Source organism: Salmo salar, chromosome ssa14, assembly GCF_905237065.1.
Source record: "Salmo salar chromosome ssa14, Ssal_v3.1, whole genome shotgun sequence".
Lineage (NCBI taxonomy): Eukaryota > Metazoa > Chordata > Actinopteri > Salmoniformes > Salmonidae > Salmo > Salmo salar.
Window position 1 is genome coordinate 65,604,390 of NC_059455.1, and position 21,215 is coordinate 65,625,604.

At 40.6% G+C, this 21,215-nt stretch overlaps 1 protein-coding gene across 2 annotated transcripts; it reads right to left on the minus strand.

Annotated features, from left to right (window-relative positions):
- Positions 1 to 1,575: 1,575 nt before the first annotated feature.
- LOC106569928 (DEP domain-containing mTOR-interacting protein) lies at positions 1,576 to 21,084 on the minus strand. 2 transcript variants are annotated; one of them, XM_014141683.2, is made up of 6 exons: positions 20,811 to 21,084; positions 18,945 to 19,024; positions 3,483 to 3,614; positions 3,286 to 3,356; positions 3,034 to 3,138; positions 1,576 to 2,853 (listed from the first exon to the last, which is right to left on the minus strand). In XM_014141683.2, exons 3-6 carry the CDS (start codon positions 3,589 to 3,591, stop codon positions 2,725 to 2,727), a joined length of 414 nt encoding a protein of 137 aa, XP_013997158.1. In that variant the 5' UTR covers positions 3,592 to 3,614; positions 18,945 to 19,024; positions 20,811 to 21,084; the 3' UTR covers positions 1,576 to 2,724. The 2 variants fall into 2 exon arrangements, with proteins under 2 accessions (XP_013997158.1, XP_013997156.1); XM_014141681.2 differs by lacking the exons at positions 18,945 to 19,024; positions 20,811 to 21,084 and adding an exon at positions 4,442 to 4,770.
- Between the last annotated feature and the right edge of the window lie 131 nt (positions 21,085 to 21,215).

Sequence of the window (21,215 nt, forward strand, 5' to 3'; positions counted from 1 at the left end):
AGAGTCCCTGGCAGGTTACCCCCGAATTTGCCACATTGGTGTTATGAGTAGGATGGCACTCCAGTGCAGCCTAAACATTTTTTATGAATATCCAATCAAGTTTAATATTTCACACAATACATTTTTTATGAAATGGTTCCAAACACACAGGCTCTACCCTTGCTGTTGAAAAATATAGTTTTTTAAAACTTATTTGAGTAACTTCAGGATAGCTGTTTTGATTAGACCATCTCACATCAAACTACTGCTCATTTATCAATGGACAGTTAACACGTCATTGACTAAAGGATGGCTGTGACTGAATGAAGTACAGTTAGCATGGGTAACCCCATGCAGTCTTAGGCTACGCACCTTTCCCAGTTGGCCCAATGTCAAATGTTTCTCTATAAGCACAGAGGGGTAGCTAGGAACGCCATGTTTAAGGCATAGCCATGACAGCAAGGTAATGGTCATGACAGAGGTGATAAAGAATAATCTTTTCAAAATCTATTGTGCATTTATAATGCTGAGCCCCCACTAGATGGAGTTTGAAATAGCTCACAATTTCTGCCCTTGACACTTGCCCTGACCCATCTAAAGAGCATTCCATGCTACTGCACTTAAACCCTTAACCCCTGTAATGCCCTCAAGAGAGTTATCTTAACCTACATTTCCTACACTAACTGGCTAGAAGCTGGATATGTTTGTATCCCTCTATTACTCTGTAGTGATAGCAGCCCTAATAATAATGCAGGAAAAAATATATAATGCAGGGAAAAAGCTTGCAGTTTGTTATTGGCCATGTACTCTTATAATCTCCACTGGGCACAGTCAGAAGAGGACTGGCCACCCCTCAGATGCTGGTTCCCCTCTAGGTTTCTTCCTAGGTTACGGCTTTTCTACAGAGTTTTTTCTAGCCACCTTGCTTCTACATCTGCATTGCTTGTTCTTTGGGGTTTTAGCCTGGGTTTCTGTATAAGCATTTTGTGACATAAGCTGTTGTAAAAAGGGCTTTATAAATAAATGTGATCGATTGATTGTAATATTATTGTGGCAAATGTGACATCAAACAAACATGATGACAAAACAAAAAACATATTAAAGTACTCAAAAAGCCTGTAAAAGAGATTTGGATATTCATTCAATGAGATCCAATTTGCGAATATGAGTTGTATATGTGGTACATACTGCCACCTGCTGGTCAGAGCCATATATAATCTATGGCACTGCTTACATTGTTGAATGTTGTTCCTTATTCTGTAGTTCATTATGCCATCTACGACATTATAGCATGCTCTCCTTGACCAGATATTATGTCCACTTAATCTATGAATGCCAATGTGATCCTGTCGATCATGATCTTCAAGGTAATTTCTTCTTTTATTGCAGTTTAAAGTACCTGTCATGGTTCAATACATGCTGTTACTTTATTGCCATTAGATTGAAGCAGAGTAAAAATTCTAGCCATAATCTTGATGTTGCTAAAATAATTTGCTTCATTTGATGTGATTCCTTTTTTTTTAAAGATTATAAAATGTATTATTTGCAAGTGATGAATCATATCATAAACACTGATACATTGAAAAACACATTTGGTAATATTTTGAATTGATTTACTTTATTTTATTCATTCATTTGCTAATTGAAATATTTACACACTGATCAAACACTAACACAAATGTAGATACTCCTTGCTGGCCTGGCTGCACTAATACCCTCTAAAGATCAGTTGATCATAGCAAATGTATAGGGTCAGGCTACATACAGTATATGGCTATTTACAAGTACACATCCTTTAGTGCTTTTGGTCCTTCATACCTTATGTTGGACCATGTGATCATGCATTACACTTGAAGTATTCTACAAAATTCACAATATCACTGCTATAACCTATCTATTTCACTTTGACATAATACATTCATTTGTTGTTTCAAAAATAAAAAAGGATTAACATATTGATAGGCTACTACTGATTGATGATTTGAACTTTTGTCAGTATTGTGGGTTTCCAAAAACATTGCAATGAAATCAGATTTGTTTTAATTTGATTTGAGAAACCAAGATGACATCCAAGCCTTTTTATGCTGCTAGACAGTATGTGGTCTGCACTTTGTCAGTATTGTGCTATTTTCAGGCCAATATAAATACAATGTTGAAATTGCTCCTGCTACCAAACTTAAGAATTCAATGCCAAACATATTCAAAGCAAAATGCCAAGCTAATTCAACAAAACAACTTATATTTAAAACACCTCTGCCATGTCAGAAAGCATGGAGTTGTTTACAATATGTGCCACCTCACTTATCAACAACACCCTAAATACTTGTCTTTCTAGGAAGGAACCCTCCATTGGAGCATAGGAGGGAGTGGATGGAAAAGCAAACAGCAGAGGGATGGCAATGAGTAGGCGCACAGGTCAAAAGTCTAAACCGCCTCAAGAGAACAAAAGCACAAGCTGGAACCATGTTAACCACGGAACACTGGTCAGTCTCGGACTGATGATGTAAACACACGTCTTCACAGTGGGGCTCATCAGGTTTCTGTGGGGTCGCTGTTTCTGTGACCCTCGTCTCAGGTCGATGATGTAGCTAAGTCCATTTGGCTCCATATCAAGGTCATAAGGTTTCTATGGATTTATTTGGGCCAATACAGTCCACATTTTTACTCTAAGCTTTCCGCCTCCAAGAGCCAATGGGTGACTGAGGCCTTAAGTTGACTGTAACCGAATACAATACAACCTCATCTTCAACAATCAGACTCCTCCATAATCTCCATGACCACGGTTCGTTTTCCAGTTAGGATGAGGTTCCTGACCATCTTGTAGTCCAGAGACAGGACGTTCAGACCATTGACAGAGACCACAAACTGGCGCACCTGGAAAACAGACTTTGGTCAAATATTGTACGTACTGAAGATAATTTATGAGAGTTGCATACAGCAGAGGAAGACGTTGATTGCGTGCCCATCTAACAATATTGATTTGACAAAGCTATCAACCTGGAGGCATTGTAGCTGCTCTTTACACTACATGTCCCACAATGCCATGGTACTCACCTTCACTCCTACTGCTGCTGCAGGCCCACTGGGGTCCACTGCCTGGATGTGACATGGCCTACTCCCCCTGACCACAAATCCCCATCCAACCGCATCACCCACAATCTGGAGATAGATTGATCACATTACTTAAAAAGAAAATAGTCAGTAAAATCACAAATATAATGTACTCATGAAAAATGTTATGGATTTGAATGATATTTGGTTGAGTTTCATGCTTTTTGCATAAGAGATAACACTGTGGTAACGAACTGTAAACGTCCTCTTTATGTATGGGCCTCCTGGTCTCTGCAGCTCCTCTGGACTCACTTGTCTCTTCAGCACTGTCAATGGAGCAAACACATAATTAGCAGGTTCTCAGTGTAATCATGAACAGTGGTGTTTATATTGAATCTGTACAGTAGAGAGGACGTGATACAGCTTTAGATGAAGACCAAAGAGACTCATACCTGATTTGGGGTTTGACAGCACAGGTGAGGTAGGGGTAAGCGTGGGGCCTCTGTTATAATACCCACTGTTGCCACTACTAAGACTGTTATCACGCACCCCAGACACCATCTTTCTTTCCTTGGATGGAGTGACTGATAGGAGAAGAAGAATATATAGAGACATCGCACGGAGAGAACATAGACATGTTGTATAATTGAGAGTGATTGACAAAGTGTACTGAGAGGAAAAAGCACTAATAACAAAAGGAAGACATGTTATTCATTCTGAAATTTCACACACACATTCAGAACGGTTTCTGTGCTGTAGTATCTACAGTAGAACACATCAAACACACACCACATAGCCCCTTGCCTCCCATTTCATATCTGAGTGTTTTGAAAGAACTCAGCGTCTGCTGTTAACCAAATATAGCCACACAATGTGCTGTATCAACACTCCCTGACCTGATTGGTATCAAAATAACACTTCCTGACAAGCTAATATTTATGTACCAGCCTATCCATGTAGCTATGGATACTGCACTTAGCTACATAACAATCACCAGCATACCATTATGATGGCACATCAAATAAAGGTAGAATTCACCCCCAGTCAAACTCAATGCAATAATGCTTTCATCTATGTTCTGTATCTCTTCTAATTTATAGTTGAATATAATTGGACTGATCTATCATTTGTCATCAATAAAACTGTTTTCAATCTCTCCAAAATAACAAATAAATGTGATCATTTAAAAATACTTAGTAAGAGCCCAAGTACAAGTGAAAACAGTTCCACATTTACTTGTGATACCATTGTATTCACAACACTCATAAAGGTGAACTCAACACCAATGTTTATGATTTAACAAGAGACTCAATAATATATTATCCATAGCAAGTAAACCTAAAACAATTTCAGTATACCTAAAGTCAACACATTTTACATATTTGCCTCACATAATAAAAGTAGCCCTTACCAGCTGTCCGAGGTCCCATAATACAATTCAATTCACTTCAAAGGTTTGCCAGCCAAAGTGCCAAGTAACTTGGGAAGTTGCTGTCTACTATTTCTGATGCTGCAGTCAGCTATGGTGCTCCGGTGTAAATGTTAAATGTTAACCCCCAGAAAGAGTAAACAGTCTAGGCTGGCTGGGAGGGAGAGGGAGGAGTTGAGGGATGCCTTGTTGCCAGGCTATCCCAGGGTAGGAGATAAGAGCTGAGAAAGGCATTGGGATCACTAATGCTCTAATGGAGGTAGGGACAGACACAGTGGAGTTTTCCACTGGTCACTGTGGTCAGGCAAGATGGAGTGGAATGACTGGACATTCTCTGTTATACATACGCACACATAAACACACACATACACACACATTCTCTGTCATGGTCAATGGATGAAAGACGTGGACAGCGGGAAGGTTCAACAACATCAACAACAACAACATCCACAATGACATATAGACAAACAAACTGCTGATAATGGCCTAGTGATAATGGAATTCTGTGAGATAAATCAAGAACATTCCTAGCTGTTGACAGCATGAGGTATTTGGTTCTACAAATGCAATATTCAACGTATTTACCCAATTATATAACAGGCATATATAATACCATTGGTCATTTGAAAACAAAGAAGCTACAGGAAATTTAAGAGCAGTAGCAAATAGAACATAATAGGATCAAACATACTTGTTTCTAGAAACAAAAGTGTCCATGTGTTTGCTGGGTGTCATTGAGGTCAATGAACCTGTTCAACACTTTTTAAAACAATATGATACAGTCATCCTGCTGTATAGTTTACTATCACTGTCCTAGATTATGTGAACTATATCCAAGAGAAAGTTTATTGTATAATTCAATGACAAACCAAGATGATCATTGACCACACACCAACACTGAGTGCACCATAATCCGTAGTATAACATTAATGACCTCTATTCTGTGGTTCCTTTGCCTGGTTACCTGGCCAGAGAGCAATATGCAATAGCAATGTCTCTTTCCTCTCACATTGCTTAAAGGTAGAGACATACTTCAAATCAAATCAAATGTTATTTGTCACATGCGCCGAATACAACAGGCTTACTTACTAGCCCTTAACCAACAATGCAGTTCATGAAATAGAGTTAAGAAAATATTTACTAAATTAACTAAAGTAAAAAAAAAAAAATAAAATCAAAAAGTAACACAATATAATTACATCTCAATAACGAGGCTATATACTAAGGTACCGAGTCAATGTGCGTGGGTACAGGTTAATCTGTAAAGTGACTATGCATAGATAATAAACAGTGAGTAACAATAGTGTAAAAACAAAGGGGGGGTTATAATTTGATTAATTGCCCGGGTGGCCATTTGATTAATTGTTCAGCAGTCTTATGGCTTGGGGGTAGAAGCTGTTAAGGAGCCTTTTTGCTCTTAGACTTGGTGCTCCGGTACCGCTTGCCGTGCGGTAGCAGAGAGATCAGTCTATGACTTGGGTGACTGGAGTCTTTGACAATTTTTTGAGCCTTCCTCTGACACCTCCTAGTATATAGGTCCTGGATGTCAGGAAGCTTGGCCCCAGTGATGTACTGGGTCGTACGCACTACCCTCTGTAGCGCCTTACGGTCAGATGCCGAGCAGTTGCCATACCAGGCGGTGATGCAACCGGTCAGGACGCTCTTGATCAGGCGTGGGCAACTCCAATCCTCGGGGGCCTGATTGGTGTCACACTTTTTCCCCAGCCCCAGCTAACACACCTGACTCCAATAATCAACTAATCATGATCTTCAGTTAAAAATGCAATTAGTTTAAATCAGGTGTGTTTGCTAGGGATGGGGGAAAAGGCTGACACCAATCAGGCCCCCAAGGACTGGAATTGCCCAGGCCTGCGCTTGATGGTGCAGCTGTAGAACTTTTTGAGGATCTGGGGACCCATACCAAATATTTTCAGTCTCCTGAAGGGGAAAAGGTGTTGTCGTGCCCTCTTCACAACTGTCTTGGTGTGTTTGGACCATGATAGTTTGTTGGTGATGTGGACACCAAGGAACTTGAAACTCTCAATCAGCTCCACTTCAGCCCCGTCGATGTTAATGGGGGCCTGTTCGGCCCTCCTTTCCTATAGAACACAATCAGCTCCTTTGTTTTGCTCACATTGAGGGAGAGGTTGTTGTCCTGGCACCCCACTGTATAGAGGTGAGTCATGATCAATAGGCTGATAAAGTCTGATATGGATGACACACTGCCTCTGGTATTTAGAAAACATACAGCTCAATAACTTTATATAGGCCTTATCTTACATACAGATATACGATCTTCATTTGATCACTATTCTGTTGCCTCAGCAGGAAATGCAAACTTGTAGGCTATTCAAGGTTTAAAAAAGCTTCTAAGGTTTACGATTTCCACTTTAAAATTTCAGACTTGATTTGTCCTAACGAAAAATGCATCAACCCCTACAAAAACCTGTCCATGAATTATAATCCATATAATGATTCACATTTCTTGTTGCTGCAGGATTATTTTCCTGCTGTAGCAAACTAGCACAAATTAAGCTCCTACATCTGTAGACTTAGGGCTCAATTCAATAAAACCCACATGTAACGCAAAGCTCTTTCCCATATGTCCCCAAATAAAATAACAGAATGTTCCTGGATATTATACTACTAATACTAACAGTTAGGCTCTGTTCAAAGATAGATGCCTCCGGATTTCCAGAAAAGGTAGTGTGAGAGTCACATAAGGCCACTGTTATATAAGTGCAGTAAGCTGTAAAGTATGTACTATGCTGTATGTGGACTAATGTCCTTCAAGACATGTCTCCGCATGTCAAGATGACCATAAAAGCCTGCACTGAACAGTGACAAAAATATAGAAGATAAGCTAAGTTTAGAGAATTTCAAGATGACAGTACAGTCAACATGATAGTATTACCACATGACTTACTGTTTATCAGCACATGTAATACATTTGAACCACAAATGTAGTTTAAATGTGTCCTTGCTTTGTATCATGTGTAACAGAGTCCACCCTTGCTATAGGCCTACATGATAGCAATGGCAGGCACACAGCGTCATTTCACAGTCCTTTTTTTAACCATTGCCATTTAAAGTCAGTTGACAGATGGTTGAAGGAATGACACACTTTTCAAGAGACAAGGGTTAGTCAGCTGGATGTAGTGTTGCAGTGCAGGGCTTGAGCAAAAGTGTTAACAGTACCAGGGTCGGTGACCACTGTTACAATGCTTTTTGTATTAGCCCCATGTGGTTCACTTGGTAGAGCATGGTACTTGCAATGCCAGGGTTGTGGGTTTGATTCCCACGGGGGACCAGTATAAAAACGTATGCACGCACTAATGTAAGTTTCTCTGCATAAGAGTGTCTGCTAAATGACTCAAATGGACATGTATTATAGAGAACATTGCCATAGACTGACTAACAGTGACTACCAAACAACAACCATTTTGTTGATCATGATTATTGAGGACATCTAAATTTGTTTCTAACAATGGACAAGTTAAATAACAAGCAGTCATGATCCAGCCAGACTTATATTTGTAGTCGTACAGCAACAGTGCTGTAACAAAGAGCATATGACTGTAGGTTACACAGAAGTAGAAATTATGACAGTACCACTATTCACCAGCAGCGACATTATGTTTCAGCATGAGGAGTTCAAGAGTCCCAATGCAGATGGTAGTAGATCATACTGTATTTTTCTGTAAATTCAAATCAATGTCAGATTTAGACTTGGTAAAATATTTGGAAAAATACCTATTTTTTATCAAGCTGTCGACGCTAGAGCACCAAAGTGCAAATTTGTTTAAAACGGCAATTTGCAGTTGCTACATTTTTTTACTTAAAAATTGATGATACAGTTGAAGTCAGAAGTTTACATACACCTTAGCCAAATACATTTAAACTCAGTTTTTCACAATTCCTGACATTTCATCCTAGGTCAGTTAGGATCACCACTTTATTTTAAGAATGTGAAATGTCAGAATAATAGTACAGAAAATTATTTATTTCAGCTTTTATTTCTTTCATCACATTCCCAGTGGGTCAGAAGTTTACATACACTCAATTAGTATTTGGTAGTATTGCCTTTAAATTGCTTAACTTGGGTCAAACATTTCGGGTAGCCTTCCACAAGCTTCCCACAATAAGTTGGGTGAATTTTGGCCCATTCCTCCTGACAGAGCTGGTGTAACTGAGTCAGGTTTGTAGGCCTCCTTGCTCGCACACACTTTTTCAGTTCTGCCCACAAATTTTCTATGGGATTGAGGTCAGGTCTTTGTGATGGCCACTTCAATACCTTGACTTTGTTGTCCTTAAGCCATTTTGCCACAACTCTGGAAGTATGCTTGAGGTCATTGTCCATTTGGAAGACCCATTTGCGACCAAGCTTTAACTTCCTGACTGGTGTCTTGAGATGTTGCTTCAATATATCCACAGTTTTCCTCCCTCATGATGCCATCTATTTTGTGAAGTGCAGCAGTCCCTCCCGCAGCAAAGCACCCCCACAATATGATGCTGCCACCCCCATGCTTCACGGTTGGGATGGTGTTCTTCGGCTTGCAAGCCTCACCCTTTTCCTCCAAACATAACGATCGGCATTATGGGCAAACAGTTCTATTTTTCTTTCATCAGACCAGACGACATTTCTCCAAAAAGTACGATCTTTGTCCCCATGTGCAGTTGCAAATCGTAGTCTGGCTTTTTTATGGCGGTTTTTGAGCAGTGGCTTCTTGATGAGCGGCCTTTCAGGTTATATCGATGTAGGACTTGTTTTACTGTGGATATGGATACTTTTGTACTGGTTTCCTCCAGCATCTTCACAAGGTCCTTTGCTGTTGTTCTGGGATTGATCTGCACTTTTTGCACCAAAGTACGTTCATCTCTAGGAGACAGCATGTGTCTCCTTCCTGAGTGGTATGGCGGCTGCGTGATCCCATGGTGTTTATACTTGCATACTATTGTTTGAACAGATGAACGTGGTACCTTCAGACGTTTGGAAATTGCTCCCAAGGATGAACCAGACTTGTGGAGATCTACAATTTTTTTCTGAGGTCTTGGCTGATTTTCCTTTTGATTTTCCCATGATGTCAAGCAAAGAGGCACTGAGTTTGAAGGTAGGCCTTGGAATACTTCCACATGTACACCTCCAATTGACTCGAATTATGTCAATTAGCCTATCAGAAGGTTCTAAAGCCATGACATAATTTTCGGGAATTTTCCAAGCTGTTTAAAGGCACAGTCAACTTATGACCCACTGGAATTGTGATACAGTGAATTATAAGTAAAATAATATGTCTGTAAACGATTGTTGGAAAAATTACTTGTGTCATGCACAAAGTAGATGTCCTAACCAACTTGCCAAAACTATAGTTTGTTAACAAGAAATTTGTGGAGTGGTTGAAAAACGAGTTTTAATGACTCCAACCTAAGTGTATGTAAACTTCCGACTTCAACTGTATGTTCTGATTGATTCATGAAGAATATAACTTATAAATGCCTCATGAGCTTAGTTCAACTGGCACCCCATCAGAACCCCAAATATACGCTTTTTTTTACTCCAATGTTTGTACATAAAGTAAATGTAAACAAACGCTGTATTGCCTCAAACTATGGTTACATTTATACTTTTATATCATGGATCGTCAGTCCTTGCATCCATAGCTAAGTCTATACATTTGAGAGTGGCTACATTTCTCTAGCCCCATCCCTTAGCCTTTTACTGAAACAGTGGCAGGGATCACGCTTTGTTATTGTTTCAACTGCTGATTGCCTCTTTAAGTCTTGTATTAGTAAGCAGCACCTTACCCCAGTATCTAGCAAAAATGATTCTCTCCCAAAAATATGCTTCCAATTCACAAATCTTTTGAACGCGCATGTCAGATCATTCAATCATCGATCGGATGGGAAAGATTTAAATTGCTACTGCAAGAGATCTGAATGGTTATCTGTTCATTCTCCCCTCGATAATGTAAAAAATTCAGAAGTCAAGTTACCTTTCAAAACAACAATGGTGGGTAGTTTGACCAGAAACTTGCAAAATGTCCCACCGATAAGTTTAATAACTATAGAAAAATGGACAGATGAAAACATACGGGTGCCGAAAGCAGTAGAACAGAAGGGAAAATTCAAGACATACACTACATGACCAAAAGTATGTGGACACATACTCTTCTGGGAAGGCTTTCCACTAGCTGTTGGAACATTGCTGCTGGAACTTGCTTCCATTCGGCCACAAGAGCATTAGTGAGGTTGGGCACTGATGTTGGGCGATTAGGCCTGGCTCGCAGTAGGCGTTCCAATTCATCCCAAAGGTGTTCGATGGGGTTGAGGTCAGGGCTCTGAGCAGGCCAGTTAAGTTCTTCGACACCAATCTCGACAAACCATTTCTGTATGGACCTCACTTTGTGCACGGGGGCATTGACATGCTGAAACAGGAAAAGGCCTACCCCAAACTGTTGTCACAAAGTTGGAAGCACAGAATCGTCTAGAATGTCATTGTATGCTGTAGCATTAAGATTTCCCTTTACTGGAACTAAGGGGCCTAGTCCGAACCATGAAAAACAGCCCCAGACCATTATTCCTCCTCCACCAAACTTTAAAGTTGACATTATGCATTCGGTCAGGTAGCGTTCTCCTGGCATCCGCCAAACCCAGATTCGTCCATCGGACTGCCAGATGGTGAAGCGTATTTCATTGCTCCAGCGAACGTGTTTCCACTGCTCAAGATGGCGGCGAGCTTTACACCACTCCAGCCGACGCTTGGCATTGCCTATGGTTGATCTTAGGCTTGTGTGTGGCTGCTCGGCCATGGAAACCCATTTCATTAAGCTCCCGAAAAAACAGTTATTGTGCTGACATTGCTTCCAGAAGCAGTTTGGAACTCGGTAGTGAGCGTTGCAACCGAGGACAGACAATTTTTACGTGCTACACGCTTCAGCACTCGGTGGTCCCATTCTGTGAGCTTGTGTGGCCTATCACTTTATGGCTGAGCTGTTGTTGCTTCTAGACGTTTCCACTTCAAAATAATAGCATTTACAGTTGACCAGGGCAGCTCTAGCAGGGCAAAATATTGACGAACTGACTTGTTGGAAAGGTGGCATCCTATTACGGTGCCACTTTGAAAGTTACTGAGCATCACTTTGGAAGTTAAGGCCATTCTACTGCCAATGTTTGTCTATGGAGATTGCATGGCCGTGTGCTCAATTTTATACACCTGTCAGCAACGGGTTTGGCTGAAATAGCCGAATCCACTCATTTGAAAAGGTGTCCACATACTTTTGTATATACAGTATGGTGTATGTATCAGATTGTGTTTGCTTGCTAACTACCATTAAATGTTAACGTACTGATGCGAACTCATCATCAGCTATTTAAATGAACAGTTAAACCAGGGAGGTTTCAACCTCTTTGGCTAAACAAACTAATTGGGAATTCAGGAATGTGTAAATTATAAAGCCATGTTGTCACGCCCTGACCTTAGAGAAACTTTTTATTTCTCTATTTGGTTAGGTCAGGGTGTGATTTGGGTGGGCATTCTAGTTTTTCTATTTCTTTGTTTGGCCGGGTATGGTTCCCAATCAGAGGCAGCTGTCTATCGTTGTCTCTGATTGGGGATCCTACTTAGGCAGCCTTTTTTCCACCGTTAGTTTGTGGGATCTTGTTTTGTACTGTTGCTTTCCAGCCCTACAGAACTGTGCGTTGCGTTTTGTATTTGTGTTTTTTTCTTCGGTGTCATCAATAAAAGAAAGATGTGCGCCTACCACGCTGCACCTTGGTCCAATTCCATCAACGAACGTAACACATGTACCATTTTTAAATACTGAATAGGAACCTAGAGGAGGACAGAAAATAGGGTGTGCTGTTTCCTTAAATACAGATACTGTATTGCAAAACAGTGTTTTTATCCAGATACTGTATTGCAAAACAGTGTTTTTATCCAGATACTGTATATAAGGAAAGGTTGAATACCTAGTCAGTTGTACAACTAAAATGTGTTATCTGCATTTAACCCAACCCCTTTGAATTAGAGAGGTGCGGGGGGCTGCCTTTATCGACATCCACGTCTTCGGCGCCCAGGGAACAGAAGGTTAACTGCCTTGCTCAGGGGCAGAACGACAGATTTTTTACCTTGTCAGCTCAGGGACTCAATCCAGCAACCTTTCAGTTATTGGCCCAACGCTCTAACCACTAGGCTACCATATTTAGTGACAAGACATGCTATTTATTCAGTATAGATTAATATTTTCCCATATATCCCATCATTTTAGATTAATCTATACTGAATAAATATGTCTCATCACTAAATATGGTAGCCAAGTGGTTAGAGCGTATGTATACATTTTTTATTCAATTTAAATAGAGGAGGAATGTTCCTCCAATGACATTCAAGTTCCTAAAAACTGATACAGTATAACATATTTTTTTAATCCCACAAATGGTTAAGATTAGAAGATTAGAACTGGCAGTAGGGTTATCTGATTTTAGATATGTGGTTAGGGGACCCCTCTTCTATGTACCTTGTACATCACAAAGCACAAAAGCGCAAACATATCCCATGGCATCATGGATGTGGTAGTTTTGAAGGGCAGTGCATTAGAGGACAAACCTACGTACAGTAGTTCTTGTGCTTTTACCCATTACCAATCCATAGAAAGGTAATTTGGGGGAAGCATGTTTGGCATACCTTTGAAGTCTGTATCCACAATGATTACTGAGAAAGAATTGATTCAATTTGGGAAATTTGTGACATTTTGGCCTTCATCGTTGTAGTCTAAAAGAAGGACTGGGTAAGGCCAAAATGTCACAAATTTCCCAACTTCAGTAATTATTTGGGATACAGATTTCAAAGGTATGCCAAACATCCTTCCCCAAAATGACCTTTCTATGGATTTCTTGAAGATCCAAAACAAAGTCAAAATCTTTGGGCCAATCTCATATGGAATCACCCGAAGAACAATACTAATTCCATGCTGAGACATGTCTTTTGAAGCTGCTTATTTTGCAGAGCATAGAGACAGCCTCAAACCTGTCAGCCTTTCAAGGAGCAAACTGCCAACGCTCACAATTCTCAAACTTGTGAACTATGGCTTTCAAAATACTATAAATTAATAATACCCCTCAACCAGCCTCTCAGCATGCGGTACAAGAAGTTCAAATATGTTTTTTTAGTTACATTACATTGTTTGAACTACAGTTGAAGGAGGAAGTTTACATACACCTTCGCCAAATACATTTAAACTCAGTTTTTCACAATTCCTGACATTTCATCCTGGTAAAAATTCCCTGTCTTGGGTCAGTTAGGACCACAACTTATTTTAAGAATGTGAAATGTCAGAATAATAGTAGAGAGAATGATTTATTTCAGCTTTTATTTCTTTTATCACATTCCCAGTGGGTCAGAAATTTACATACACTCAATTAGAATTTGGTAGCATTGCCTTTAAATTGTTTAACTTGGGTCAAACGTTTCAGGTAGCCTTCCACATGCTTCCCACAATAAGTTGGGTGAATTTTGGCCCATTCCTCCTGACAGAGCAGGTGTAACTGAGTCAGGTTTGTAGGCCTCCTTGCTCGCACACACTTTTTCAGTTCTGCCCACATATTTTCTATGGAATTGAGGTCAGAGCTTTGTGATTACCACTCCAATACCTTGACTTTGTTGTCCTTAAGCCATTTTTCCACAACTTTGGAAGTATGCTTGGGGTCATTGTCCATTTGGAAGACCCATTTGCGACCAAGCTTTAACTTCCTGACTGATGTCTTGAGATTTTGCTTCAATATAGCCACATAATTTTCCTGCCTCATGATGCCATCTATTTTGTGAAGTGCAGCAGTCCCTCCTGCAGCAAAGCACCCCCACAACATGATGCTGCCACCCCCGTTCTTCACGGTTGGGATGGTGTTCTTCGGCTTGCAAGCCTCCCCCTTTTCCCTCCAAACATAATGATGGTCATTATGGCCAAACAGTTCTAAATCAAATCAAATCAAATGTATTTATAAAGCCCTTCTTACATCAGCTGATATCTCAAAGTGCTGTACAGAAACCCAGCCTAAAATCCCAAACAGCAAGCAATGCAGGTGTAGAAGCACAGTAGCTAGGAAAAACTCCCTAGAAAGGCCAGAACCGAGGAAGAAACCTAAAGCGGAACCAGGCTATGAGGGGTGGCCAGTCCTCTTTTGGCTGTGCCGGGTGGAGATTATAACAGAACATGGCCAAGATGTTCAAATGTTCATAGATGGCCAGCAGGATCAAATAATAATAATCACAGTGGATGTCGAGGGTGCAACAGGTCAGCACCTTAGGAGTAAATGTCAGTTGGCTTTTTATAGCCAATCATTCAGACTATCTCTACCGCTCCTGCTGTCTCTAGAGAGTTGAAAACAGCAGGTCTGGGACAGGTAGCACGTCCAGTGAACAGGTCAGGATTCCATAGCCGCAGGCAGAACAGTTGAAACTGGAGCAGCAGCATGGCCAGGTAGTCCTGAGGGATGGTCCTAGGGCTCAGGTCCTCCGAGAGAGAGAAAGAAAGAAAGAAAGAAAGAAAGAAAGAAAGAAAGAAAGAAAGAAAGAAAGAAAGAAAGAAAGAAAGAAAGAAAGAAAGAAAGAAAGAAAGAAAGAAAGAAAGAAAGAAAGAAAGAGAGAAAGAAATAAATAAAGAGAGAAGAGAGAGAGAAATAGAGAGAGCATACTTAAATTCACACAGGACACCGGATAAGACAGGAGAACTACTCCAGATATAACAGACTGACCCTAGCCCCCCGACACAAACTACTGCAGCATAAATACTGGAGGCTGAGACAGGAGGGGTCAGGAGACACTGTGGACCCATCTGACGATACCCCCGGACAGGGCCAAACAGGCAGAATATAACCCCACTCACTTTGCCAAAGCACAGCCCCCACACCACTAGAGGGATATCTTCAACCACCAACTTACCATCCTGAGACAAGGCCGAGTATAGCCCACAAAGATCTCCGCCACGGCACAACCCAAGGGGGGGCGCCAACCCAGACAGGAAAATCACGTCAGTGACTCAACCCCCCAAGTGACGCACCCCTCCTAGGGACGGCATGGAAGAGCACCAGTAAGCCAGTGACTCAGCCCCTGTAATAGGGTTTGAGGCAGAGAATCCCAGTGGAGAGAGGGGAACCGGTCAGGCAGAGACAGCAAGGGCGGTTCGTCTCTCCAGTGCCTTTCCGTTCACCTTCACACTCCTGGGACAGACTACACTCAATCATAGGACCTACTGAAGAGATGAGTCTTCAATAAAGACAAAGGTTGAGACCGAGTCTGCGTTTCTCACATGGGTAGGCAGACCATTCCATAAAAATGGAGTTCTATAGGAGAAAGCCCTGCCTCCAGCTGTTTGCTTAGAAGTTCTACGGACAGTTAGGAGGCCTGCGTCTTGTGACTATAGCGTACGTGTAGGTATGTACGGCAGGACCAAATCGGAAAGAAAGGTAGGAGCAAGCCCATGTAATGCTTTGTCGGTTAGCAGTAAAACCTTGAAATCAGCCCTTGCCTTAACAGGAAGCCAGTGTAGAGAGGCTAGCACTGGAGTAATATGATCAAATATTTTGGTTCTAGTCAAGATTCTAGCAGCCGTGTTTAGCACTAACTGGTTTATTTAGAGCTTTATCCGGGTAGCTGGAAAGTAGAGCATTGCAGTAGGCTAACCTAGAAGTGACAAAAGCATGGATACATTTTTCTGCCACATTTTTGCACCAAAAATGTCTGATATTTGCAATGTTATGTAGATGGAAAAAAGCTGTCCTTGAGACAGTCTTAATATGTTTGTCAAAAGAGAGATCAGGGTCCAGAGTAACGCTGAGGTCCTTCACAGTTTTATTTGAGATGACTGTACAACCATCAAGATTAATTGTCAGATTCAACAGAAGATCTCTTTGTTTCTTGGGACCTAGAACAAGCATCTCTGTTTTGTCCGAGTTTAAAAGTAGAAAATTTGCAGCCATCCACTTCCTTATATTGTAACATAGGCTTCCAGGAAGGGCAATTTTGGGGCTTCACCATGTTTCATCAAAATGTACAGCTGTGTGTCATCCGCATAGCAGTGAAAGATAACATTATGTTTCCGAATGACATCACCAAGAGGTAAAATATATAGTGAAAACTATAGTGGTCCCAAAACAGAACCTTGAGGAACAACGAAATTTACAGTTGATTTGTCAGAGGACAAACCATCCACAGAGACAAACTGATATGATACTGATGAGACTGATACTTCTATTTTTCTTTCATCAGACCAGAGGACATTTCTCCAAAAAATATGATCTTTGTACCCATGTGCAGTTGCAAACCGTAGTCTGGCTTTTTTATGGCAGTTTTGGAGCAGTGGCTTCTTCCTTGCATTTCAGGTTATGTTGATATAGGACTAGTTTAACTGTGGATATAGATACTTTTGTACCTGTTTCCTCCAGCATCTTCACAAGATCCTTTGCTGTTGTTCTGGGATTGACTTGCACTTTTTGCACCAAAATACGTTCATCTCTAGGAGACAGAACGCACTTCCTTACTGAGCGGTATGTCGGTTGCGTGATCCCATGGTGTTTATACTTGCGTACTATTGTTTGTACAGATGAACGTGGTACCTTCAGGCATTTGGAAATTGCTCCCAAGGATGAACCAGACTTGTGGAGGTCTACAATTTTTTTCTGAGGTCTTGGCTGATTACTTTGGATTTTTCCATGATGTCTAGCAAAGAGGCATTGATTTTGAAGGTAGGCGTTGAAATACATCCACAGGTACACCTCAAATTATGTCAATTAGCCTATCAGAAGCTTCTAAAGCCATGACATAATTTTCAGGAATTTTCCAAGCTGTTTAAAGGCACAGTCAACTTAGTGTATGTAAACTTCTGACCCACTGGAATTGTGATACAGTGAAATATAAGTGAAATAATCTGTCTGTAAACAATTGTTGGAAAAATTACTTATGTCATGCACAAAGTAGATGTCCTAACCGACTTGCCAAAACTATAGTTTGTTAACAAGAAATTTGTGGAGTGGTTGAAAAACGAGTTTTAATGACTCCAACCTAAGTGTATGTACACTTCCGACTTTCAACTGTAGGTCAATGGTCTTACATTAGCGGGCTGTGTTGTCAAAATTCTATGTAACCCTCCACTACACACTGAGCAATAAACAACATGAATAAGGTAAAACAGTCAAATGTTACATCTGTCCATAGGCTATGTGATATTAGTATTATGAGGAACAATTCTACTGGTGCTCTGGTTTTTGTGTCACTGTTTCTTTGGACAAATCACTATTTTGTTTGAGTGCACCTACACCTGGCTGGCATCTTTTGGATTTTGGAAAAAGGAGGGGTTCATTTAGCTCTTAGACTTGGCCGAGGCTTTAAGAAGGGAGGGGATGTTGATTTGTCTGCTACCGACTTGTCCGCCGTGGTTCTGCCACTTGTACTAGGCGAAACATCTCAGCCTTTCCCCGCAGACCCAAATCTAGAAGCCGGCGGGAAGCTAGCAGTCAAGCAAGATTTGGTTCTGGATTGCCGAGATTACCTTTAATATGATTAGTCTTCTGTAAACATTACATGGAATACATATTCCAAGAAAAGGGTAACATACACAAATATACAATGCTGTCTTTAAAGGGACAGTCCACTTCGAAATCATAACATTTTCAGACCTCAGAAGTAGTCTCTCATTATGAATCCAATGTTTGCGTAGATCCAGCTACATGCCTCAAATTAATAGATGGATAAGCACCAAATAAAATCATATATTTTCCATTCACTTTAATTGAGGCATATAGACCTAGCTGAACTGGGATTAGCTGACAGACACCATCATTGTCAGAAAGAAACCCAATGGCATCAATAAGGTACACTGGCTAATAAAGATCAGAGAAATGCCTCATAGGCTGACAAGTAATCTTTACGTTGTTACAGGTGTGTGTGTGTGTGTGTGTGTGTGTGTGTGTGTGTGTGTGTGTGTGTGTGTGTGTGTGTGTGTGTGTGTGTGTGTGTGTGTGTGGTAGGGCAAATATTTACAAACTTTGTCCAAAGTGCACTGGTGTGCTCTTTCACATTGCTCTCAACCAATGTCAGCACAAGCTTATTTGAGTATACTCTTGACCTCACTTCCTATAACCATATTACTGTCAATTTTATTCCTGGGCAATTCTTAATATGTTCAATTAATCTAGAGTGGAAACAATGTTTCCTTTTAGGTCTGTCATAGTGGATGACAATTTTGACTGTACAAAGACTGAAACAGGGTGGGTCTCAAGCAATACTGCATGTGGAGCAGTGATAAACTCACAAATTCCTGATATTCTTCTTTGTCTAATGAATTTTCTTTAACCATTTCAACTTGTGGTGTGTATCTGGAGTTCGAAAAAAATAAACTCCAGGGCTCTTACATGCAGGATTCTCTGGTCAAAAATTGCAAGATAACGTTGTTAGAAACCATAACCAATAAGTGTCCTTATAGTAAAGTTAACCAACCAGAGCCTGAGGGGGAACAAGACTGTGTCCAATCCAAGACAGTCTGTCATTTTAGTCCGTGTAGGAAGTTGAATGAAGCCCTTTTTCAGAGAGAGAGAGAGAGAGAGAGAGAGAGAGAGAGAGAGAGAGAGAAAGAAAGAGAGAGAAAGAAAATGTTTAATTAATCTGGTCCCCAGGTGACATGGAAGTTGAAACCCTATCCAATCCAACTTCCTGTAGGATCAGAGAGGTAAGCATAGCTCCAGGTAGCAGAGGTTCACGGCCCAATCAAATTGTTCCATGGCCATGCCAGATAATCTGCTCCAGAGGCCTAATAGCTTAATTAGACAGGACAAGCTTTAAGTCTTAATGCTGTGTCATTCAACAGCTACCCATGACTCCCTAAGCCTCCAACGGCTGAATAAAAAAACATTGTTTCATAAATATTTCATAACATCAGTGTACATTTTAGGAAGTGGATGCCCTCAAGCAAAGGTTGTGCTGATTAGTTTCAAAACAGTAAAGCAGTGACAGAGAGGCTCCTGTAAAGAGCTTGACTGCCAGAATAAAAATACAGATTTCGGAGTATTGGTAACATTGGCGCCTTTATAATTCTGTGAGTCAGAGCCCCTGCGAAATGAATTGAATATAACATTGTGTACTGTACTGTATATCAGCATGCACTGAAAGATGCCCCTGTGGGCGGGTTGAACCCTCTATACTTCTGGGACAGCCTTGAGAGGAGCATTGAGTAACTGTTCCCTTTGCATTGTGACATCCCCCTTTGACTTAGTAAACAGAACAGAATGATCGGTAAACTATAAAGAATGGGGAGTATTTGTTGTAGTAAATGAAATCGAGGCCTCATACCTAAAAAAGTATGTGTTACCCTGTCAAAATCACACAGGCAATTACAAAGGGCAAGAGGAGTGCTTTTCCATGCATTTTCAAAACATATTTCAATAAGGTGTCAATTTCAAGTCAAATCCCTAGCACCACAAGTAGAGGTCGACAAGGGGACACATGCCATATCTGACATATCTGAATCACTCTGTGCACTCACCTCCCATGCAAGGGTGTAGATATTTTGAGGGGTATATGGAGGGGTATTTTGAAAACACAGTATAAGTGAAAGGATAAGTGAAAGCCCCATCATGAAAACAGCTTACTTCCTGCATTTCAACACATTTTGCAATGGGGCAGAAAGAAACATTTGCAGTTTAATAATGCTATTCTACACATTGTGTCATGAATCTGAGAGACAATTTTGCAGTTTTAAAGTAAATTCTGGGGCAGGGATTAAAATCTGCTGTTTTATAGCTCATCTCATGCTATTCTTCCCATGTTGCCAAGAGGATGAGGGAAAATGTTGCAGTTTAAAGTAACTGTCCAGTGAAAATCTCACTTTTAGACATTAATATTCTGTTAACTCATACCCAAGTAATGTTATTGACTCATCCTATACTCATATTTGTGGCTAAAGTATAAATAGGAGAAAAAACACTTCATAAACCCCACCTCAAACTTGTATCTCAAACATACTGTTTAAAAAATGCTTGCCACTTCCTTATAGAGGAGGATGATCTGGCCAATCAACGTTCTACTCGCAGGAATATTTTGTATGACCGGTATATGCTCACACCATTCTGTTGTTGGGGTACGCCCACACCATTCCAACACAGAAAAGCTGCTGTAATTAATTATAGGTCATATTTCATCGAAATCTGCAAACACTGCACAGTTACTTTAAAGGTTGACAAAAACGCAAAAATAACCGCTTTAAACTGTATACCTGATCAATGCACCATCATACCAGGTCATTTAATGCTTAAAAATCTAAATAAATGAATGAATAAGATATTTGGCTACAGAAGTGGCATTTCTTACCAATCTCTACAGCTTCCGTCCAAAAACAAATCCTGTGAAATTACATCAAGACATACTGGAGGAGTTACTGGCTAGCTACAAGTGGCTAGCTTAGTTAACAAACTAGCTATGTTGGTCGTGGCACACATGACCAAAATCACACGTCGATGAACCACCAAAGGCACACCCCATTTCTTTTGTTCGTGCCCAAAGTCAACTGTTAAAGCAAATTTCCCGCAATTCTATACACGTTGAGATTGCTAATGACATGTCCATATACTATCTGAGTTGTTCTGACCTCCAGGGGGCTCCCAACCCCCCCCCCCAAAAAAAATAATATAGGAGATATATATAATTTTGTGGGGGGGCAGTCGACCTTTTCAGAATATTGGAGGGGGGACCCATCCCCATGGCAATTTCATCTAT

Bases quoted from the DNA above. Each gene is read 5' to 3' on its own strand.
- LOC106569928 (XM_014141681.2), bottom strand. The intron at 3,357-3,482 runs GTATGAGTCTCT...CTCCATTGACAG, and splicing joins GCTGTCAAACCCCAAATCAG to TGCTGAAGAGACAAGTGAGT. The intron at 3,139-3,285 runs GTTCGTTACCAC...ATCTATCTCCAG, and splicing joins ACATAAAGAGGACGTTTACA to ATTGTGGGTGATGCGGTTGG.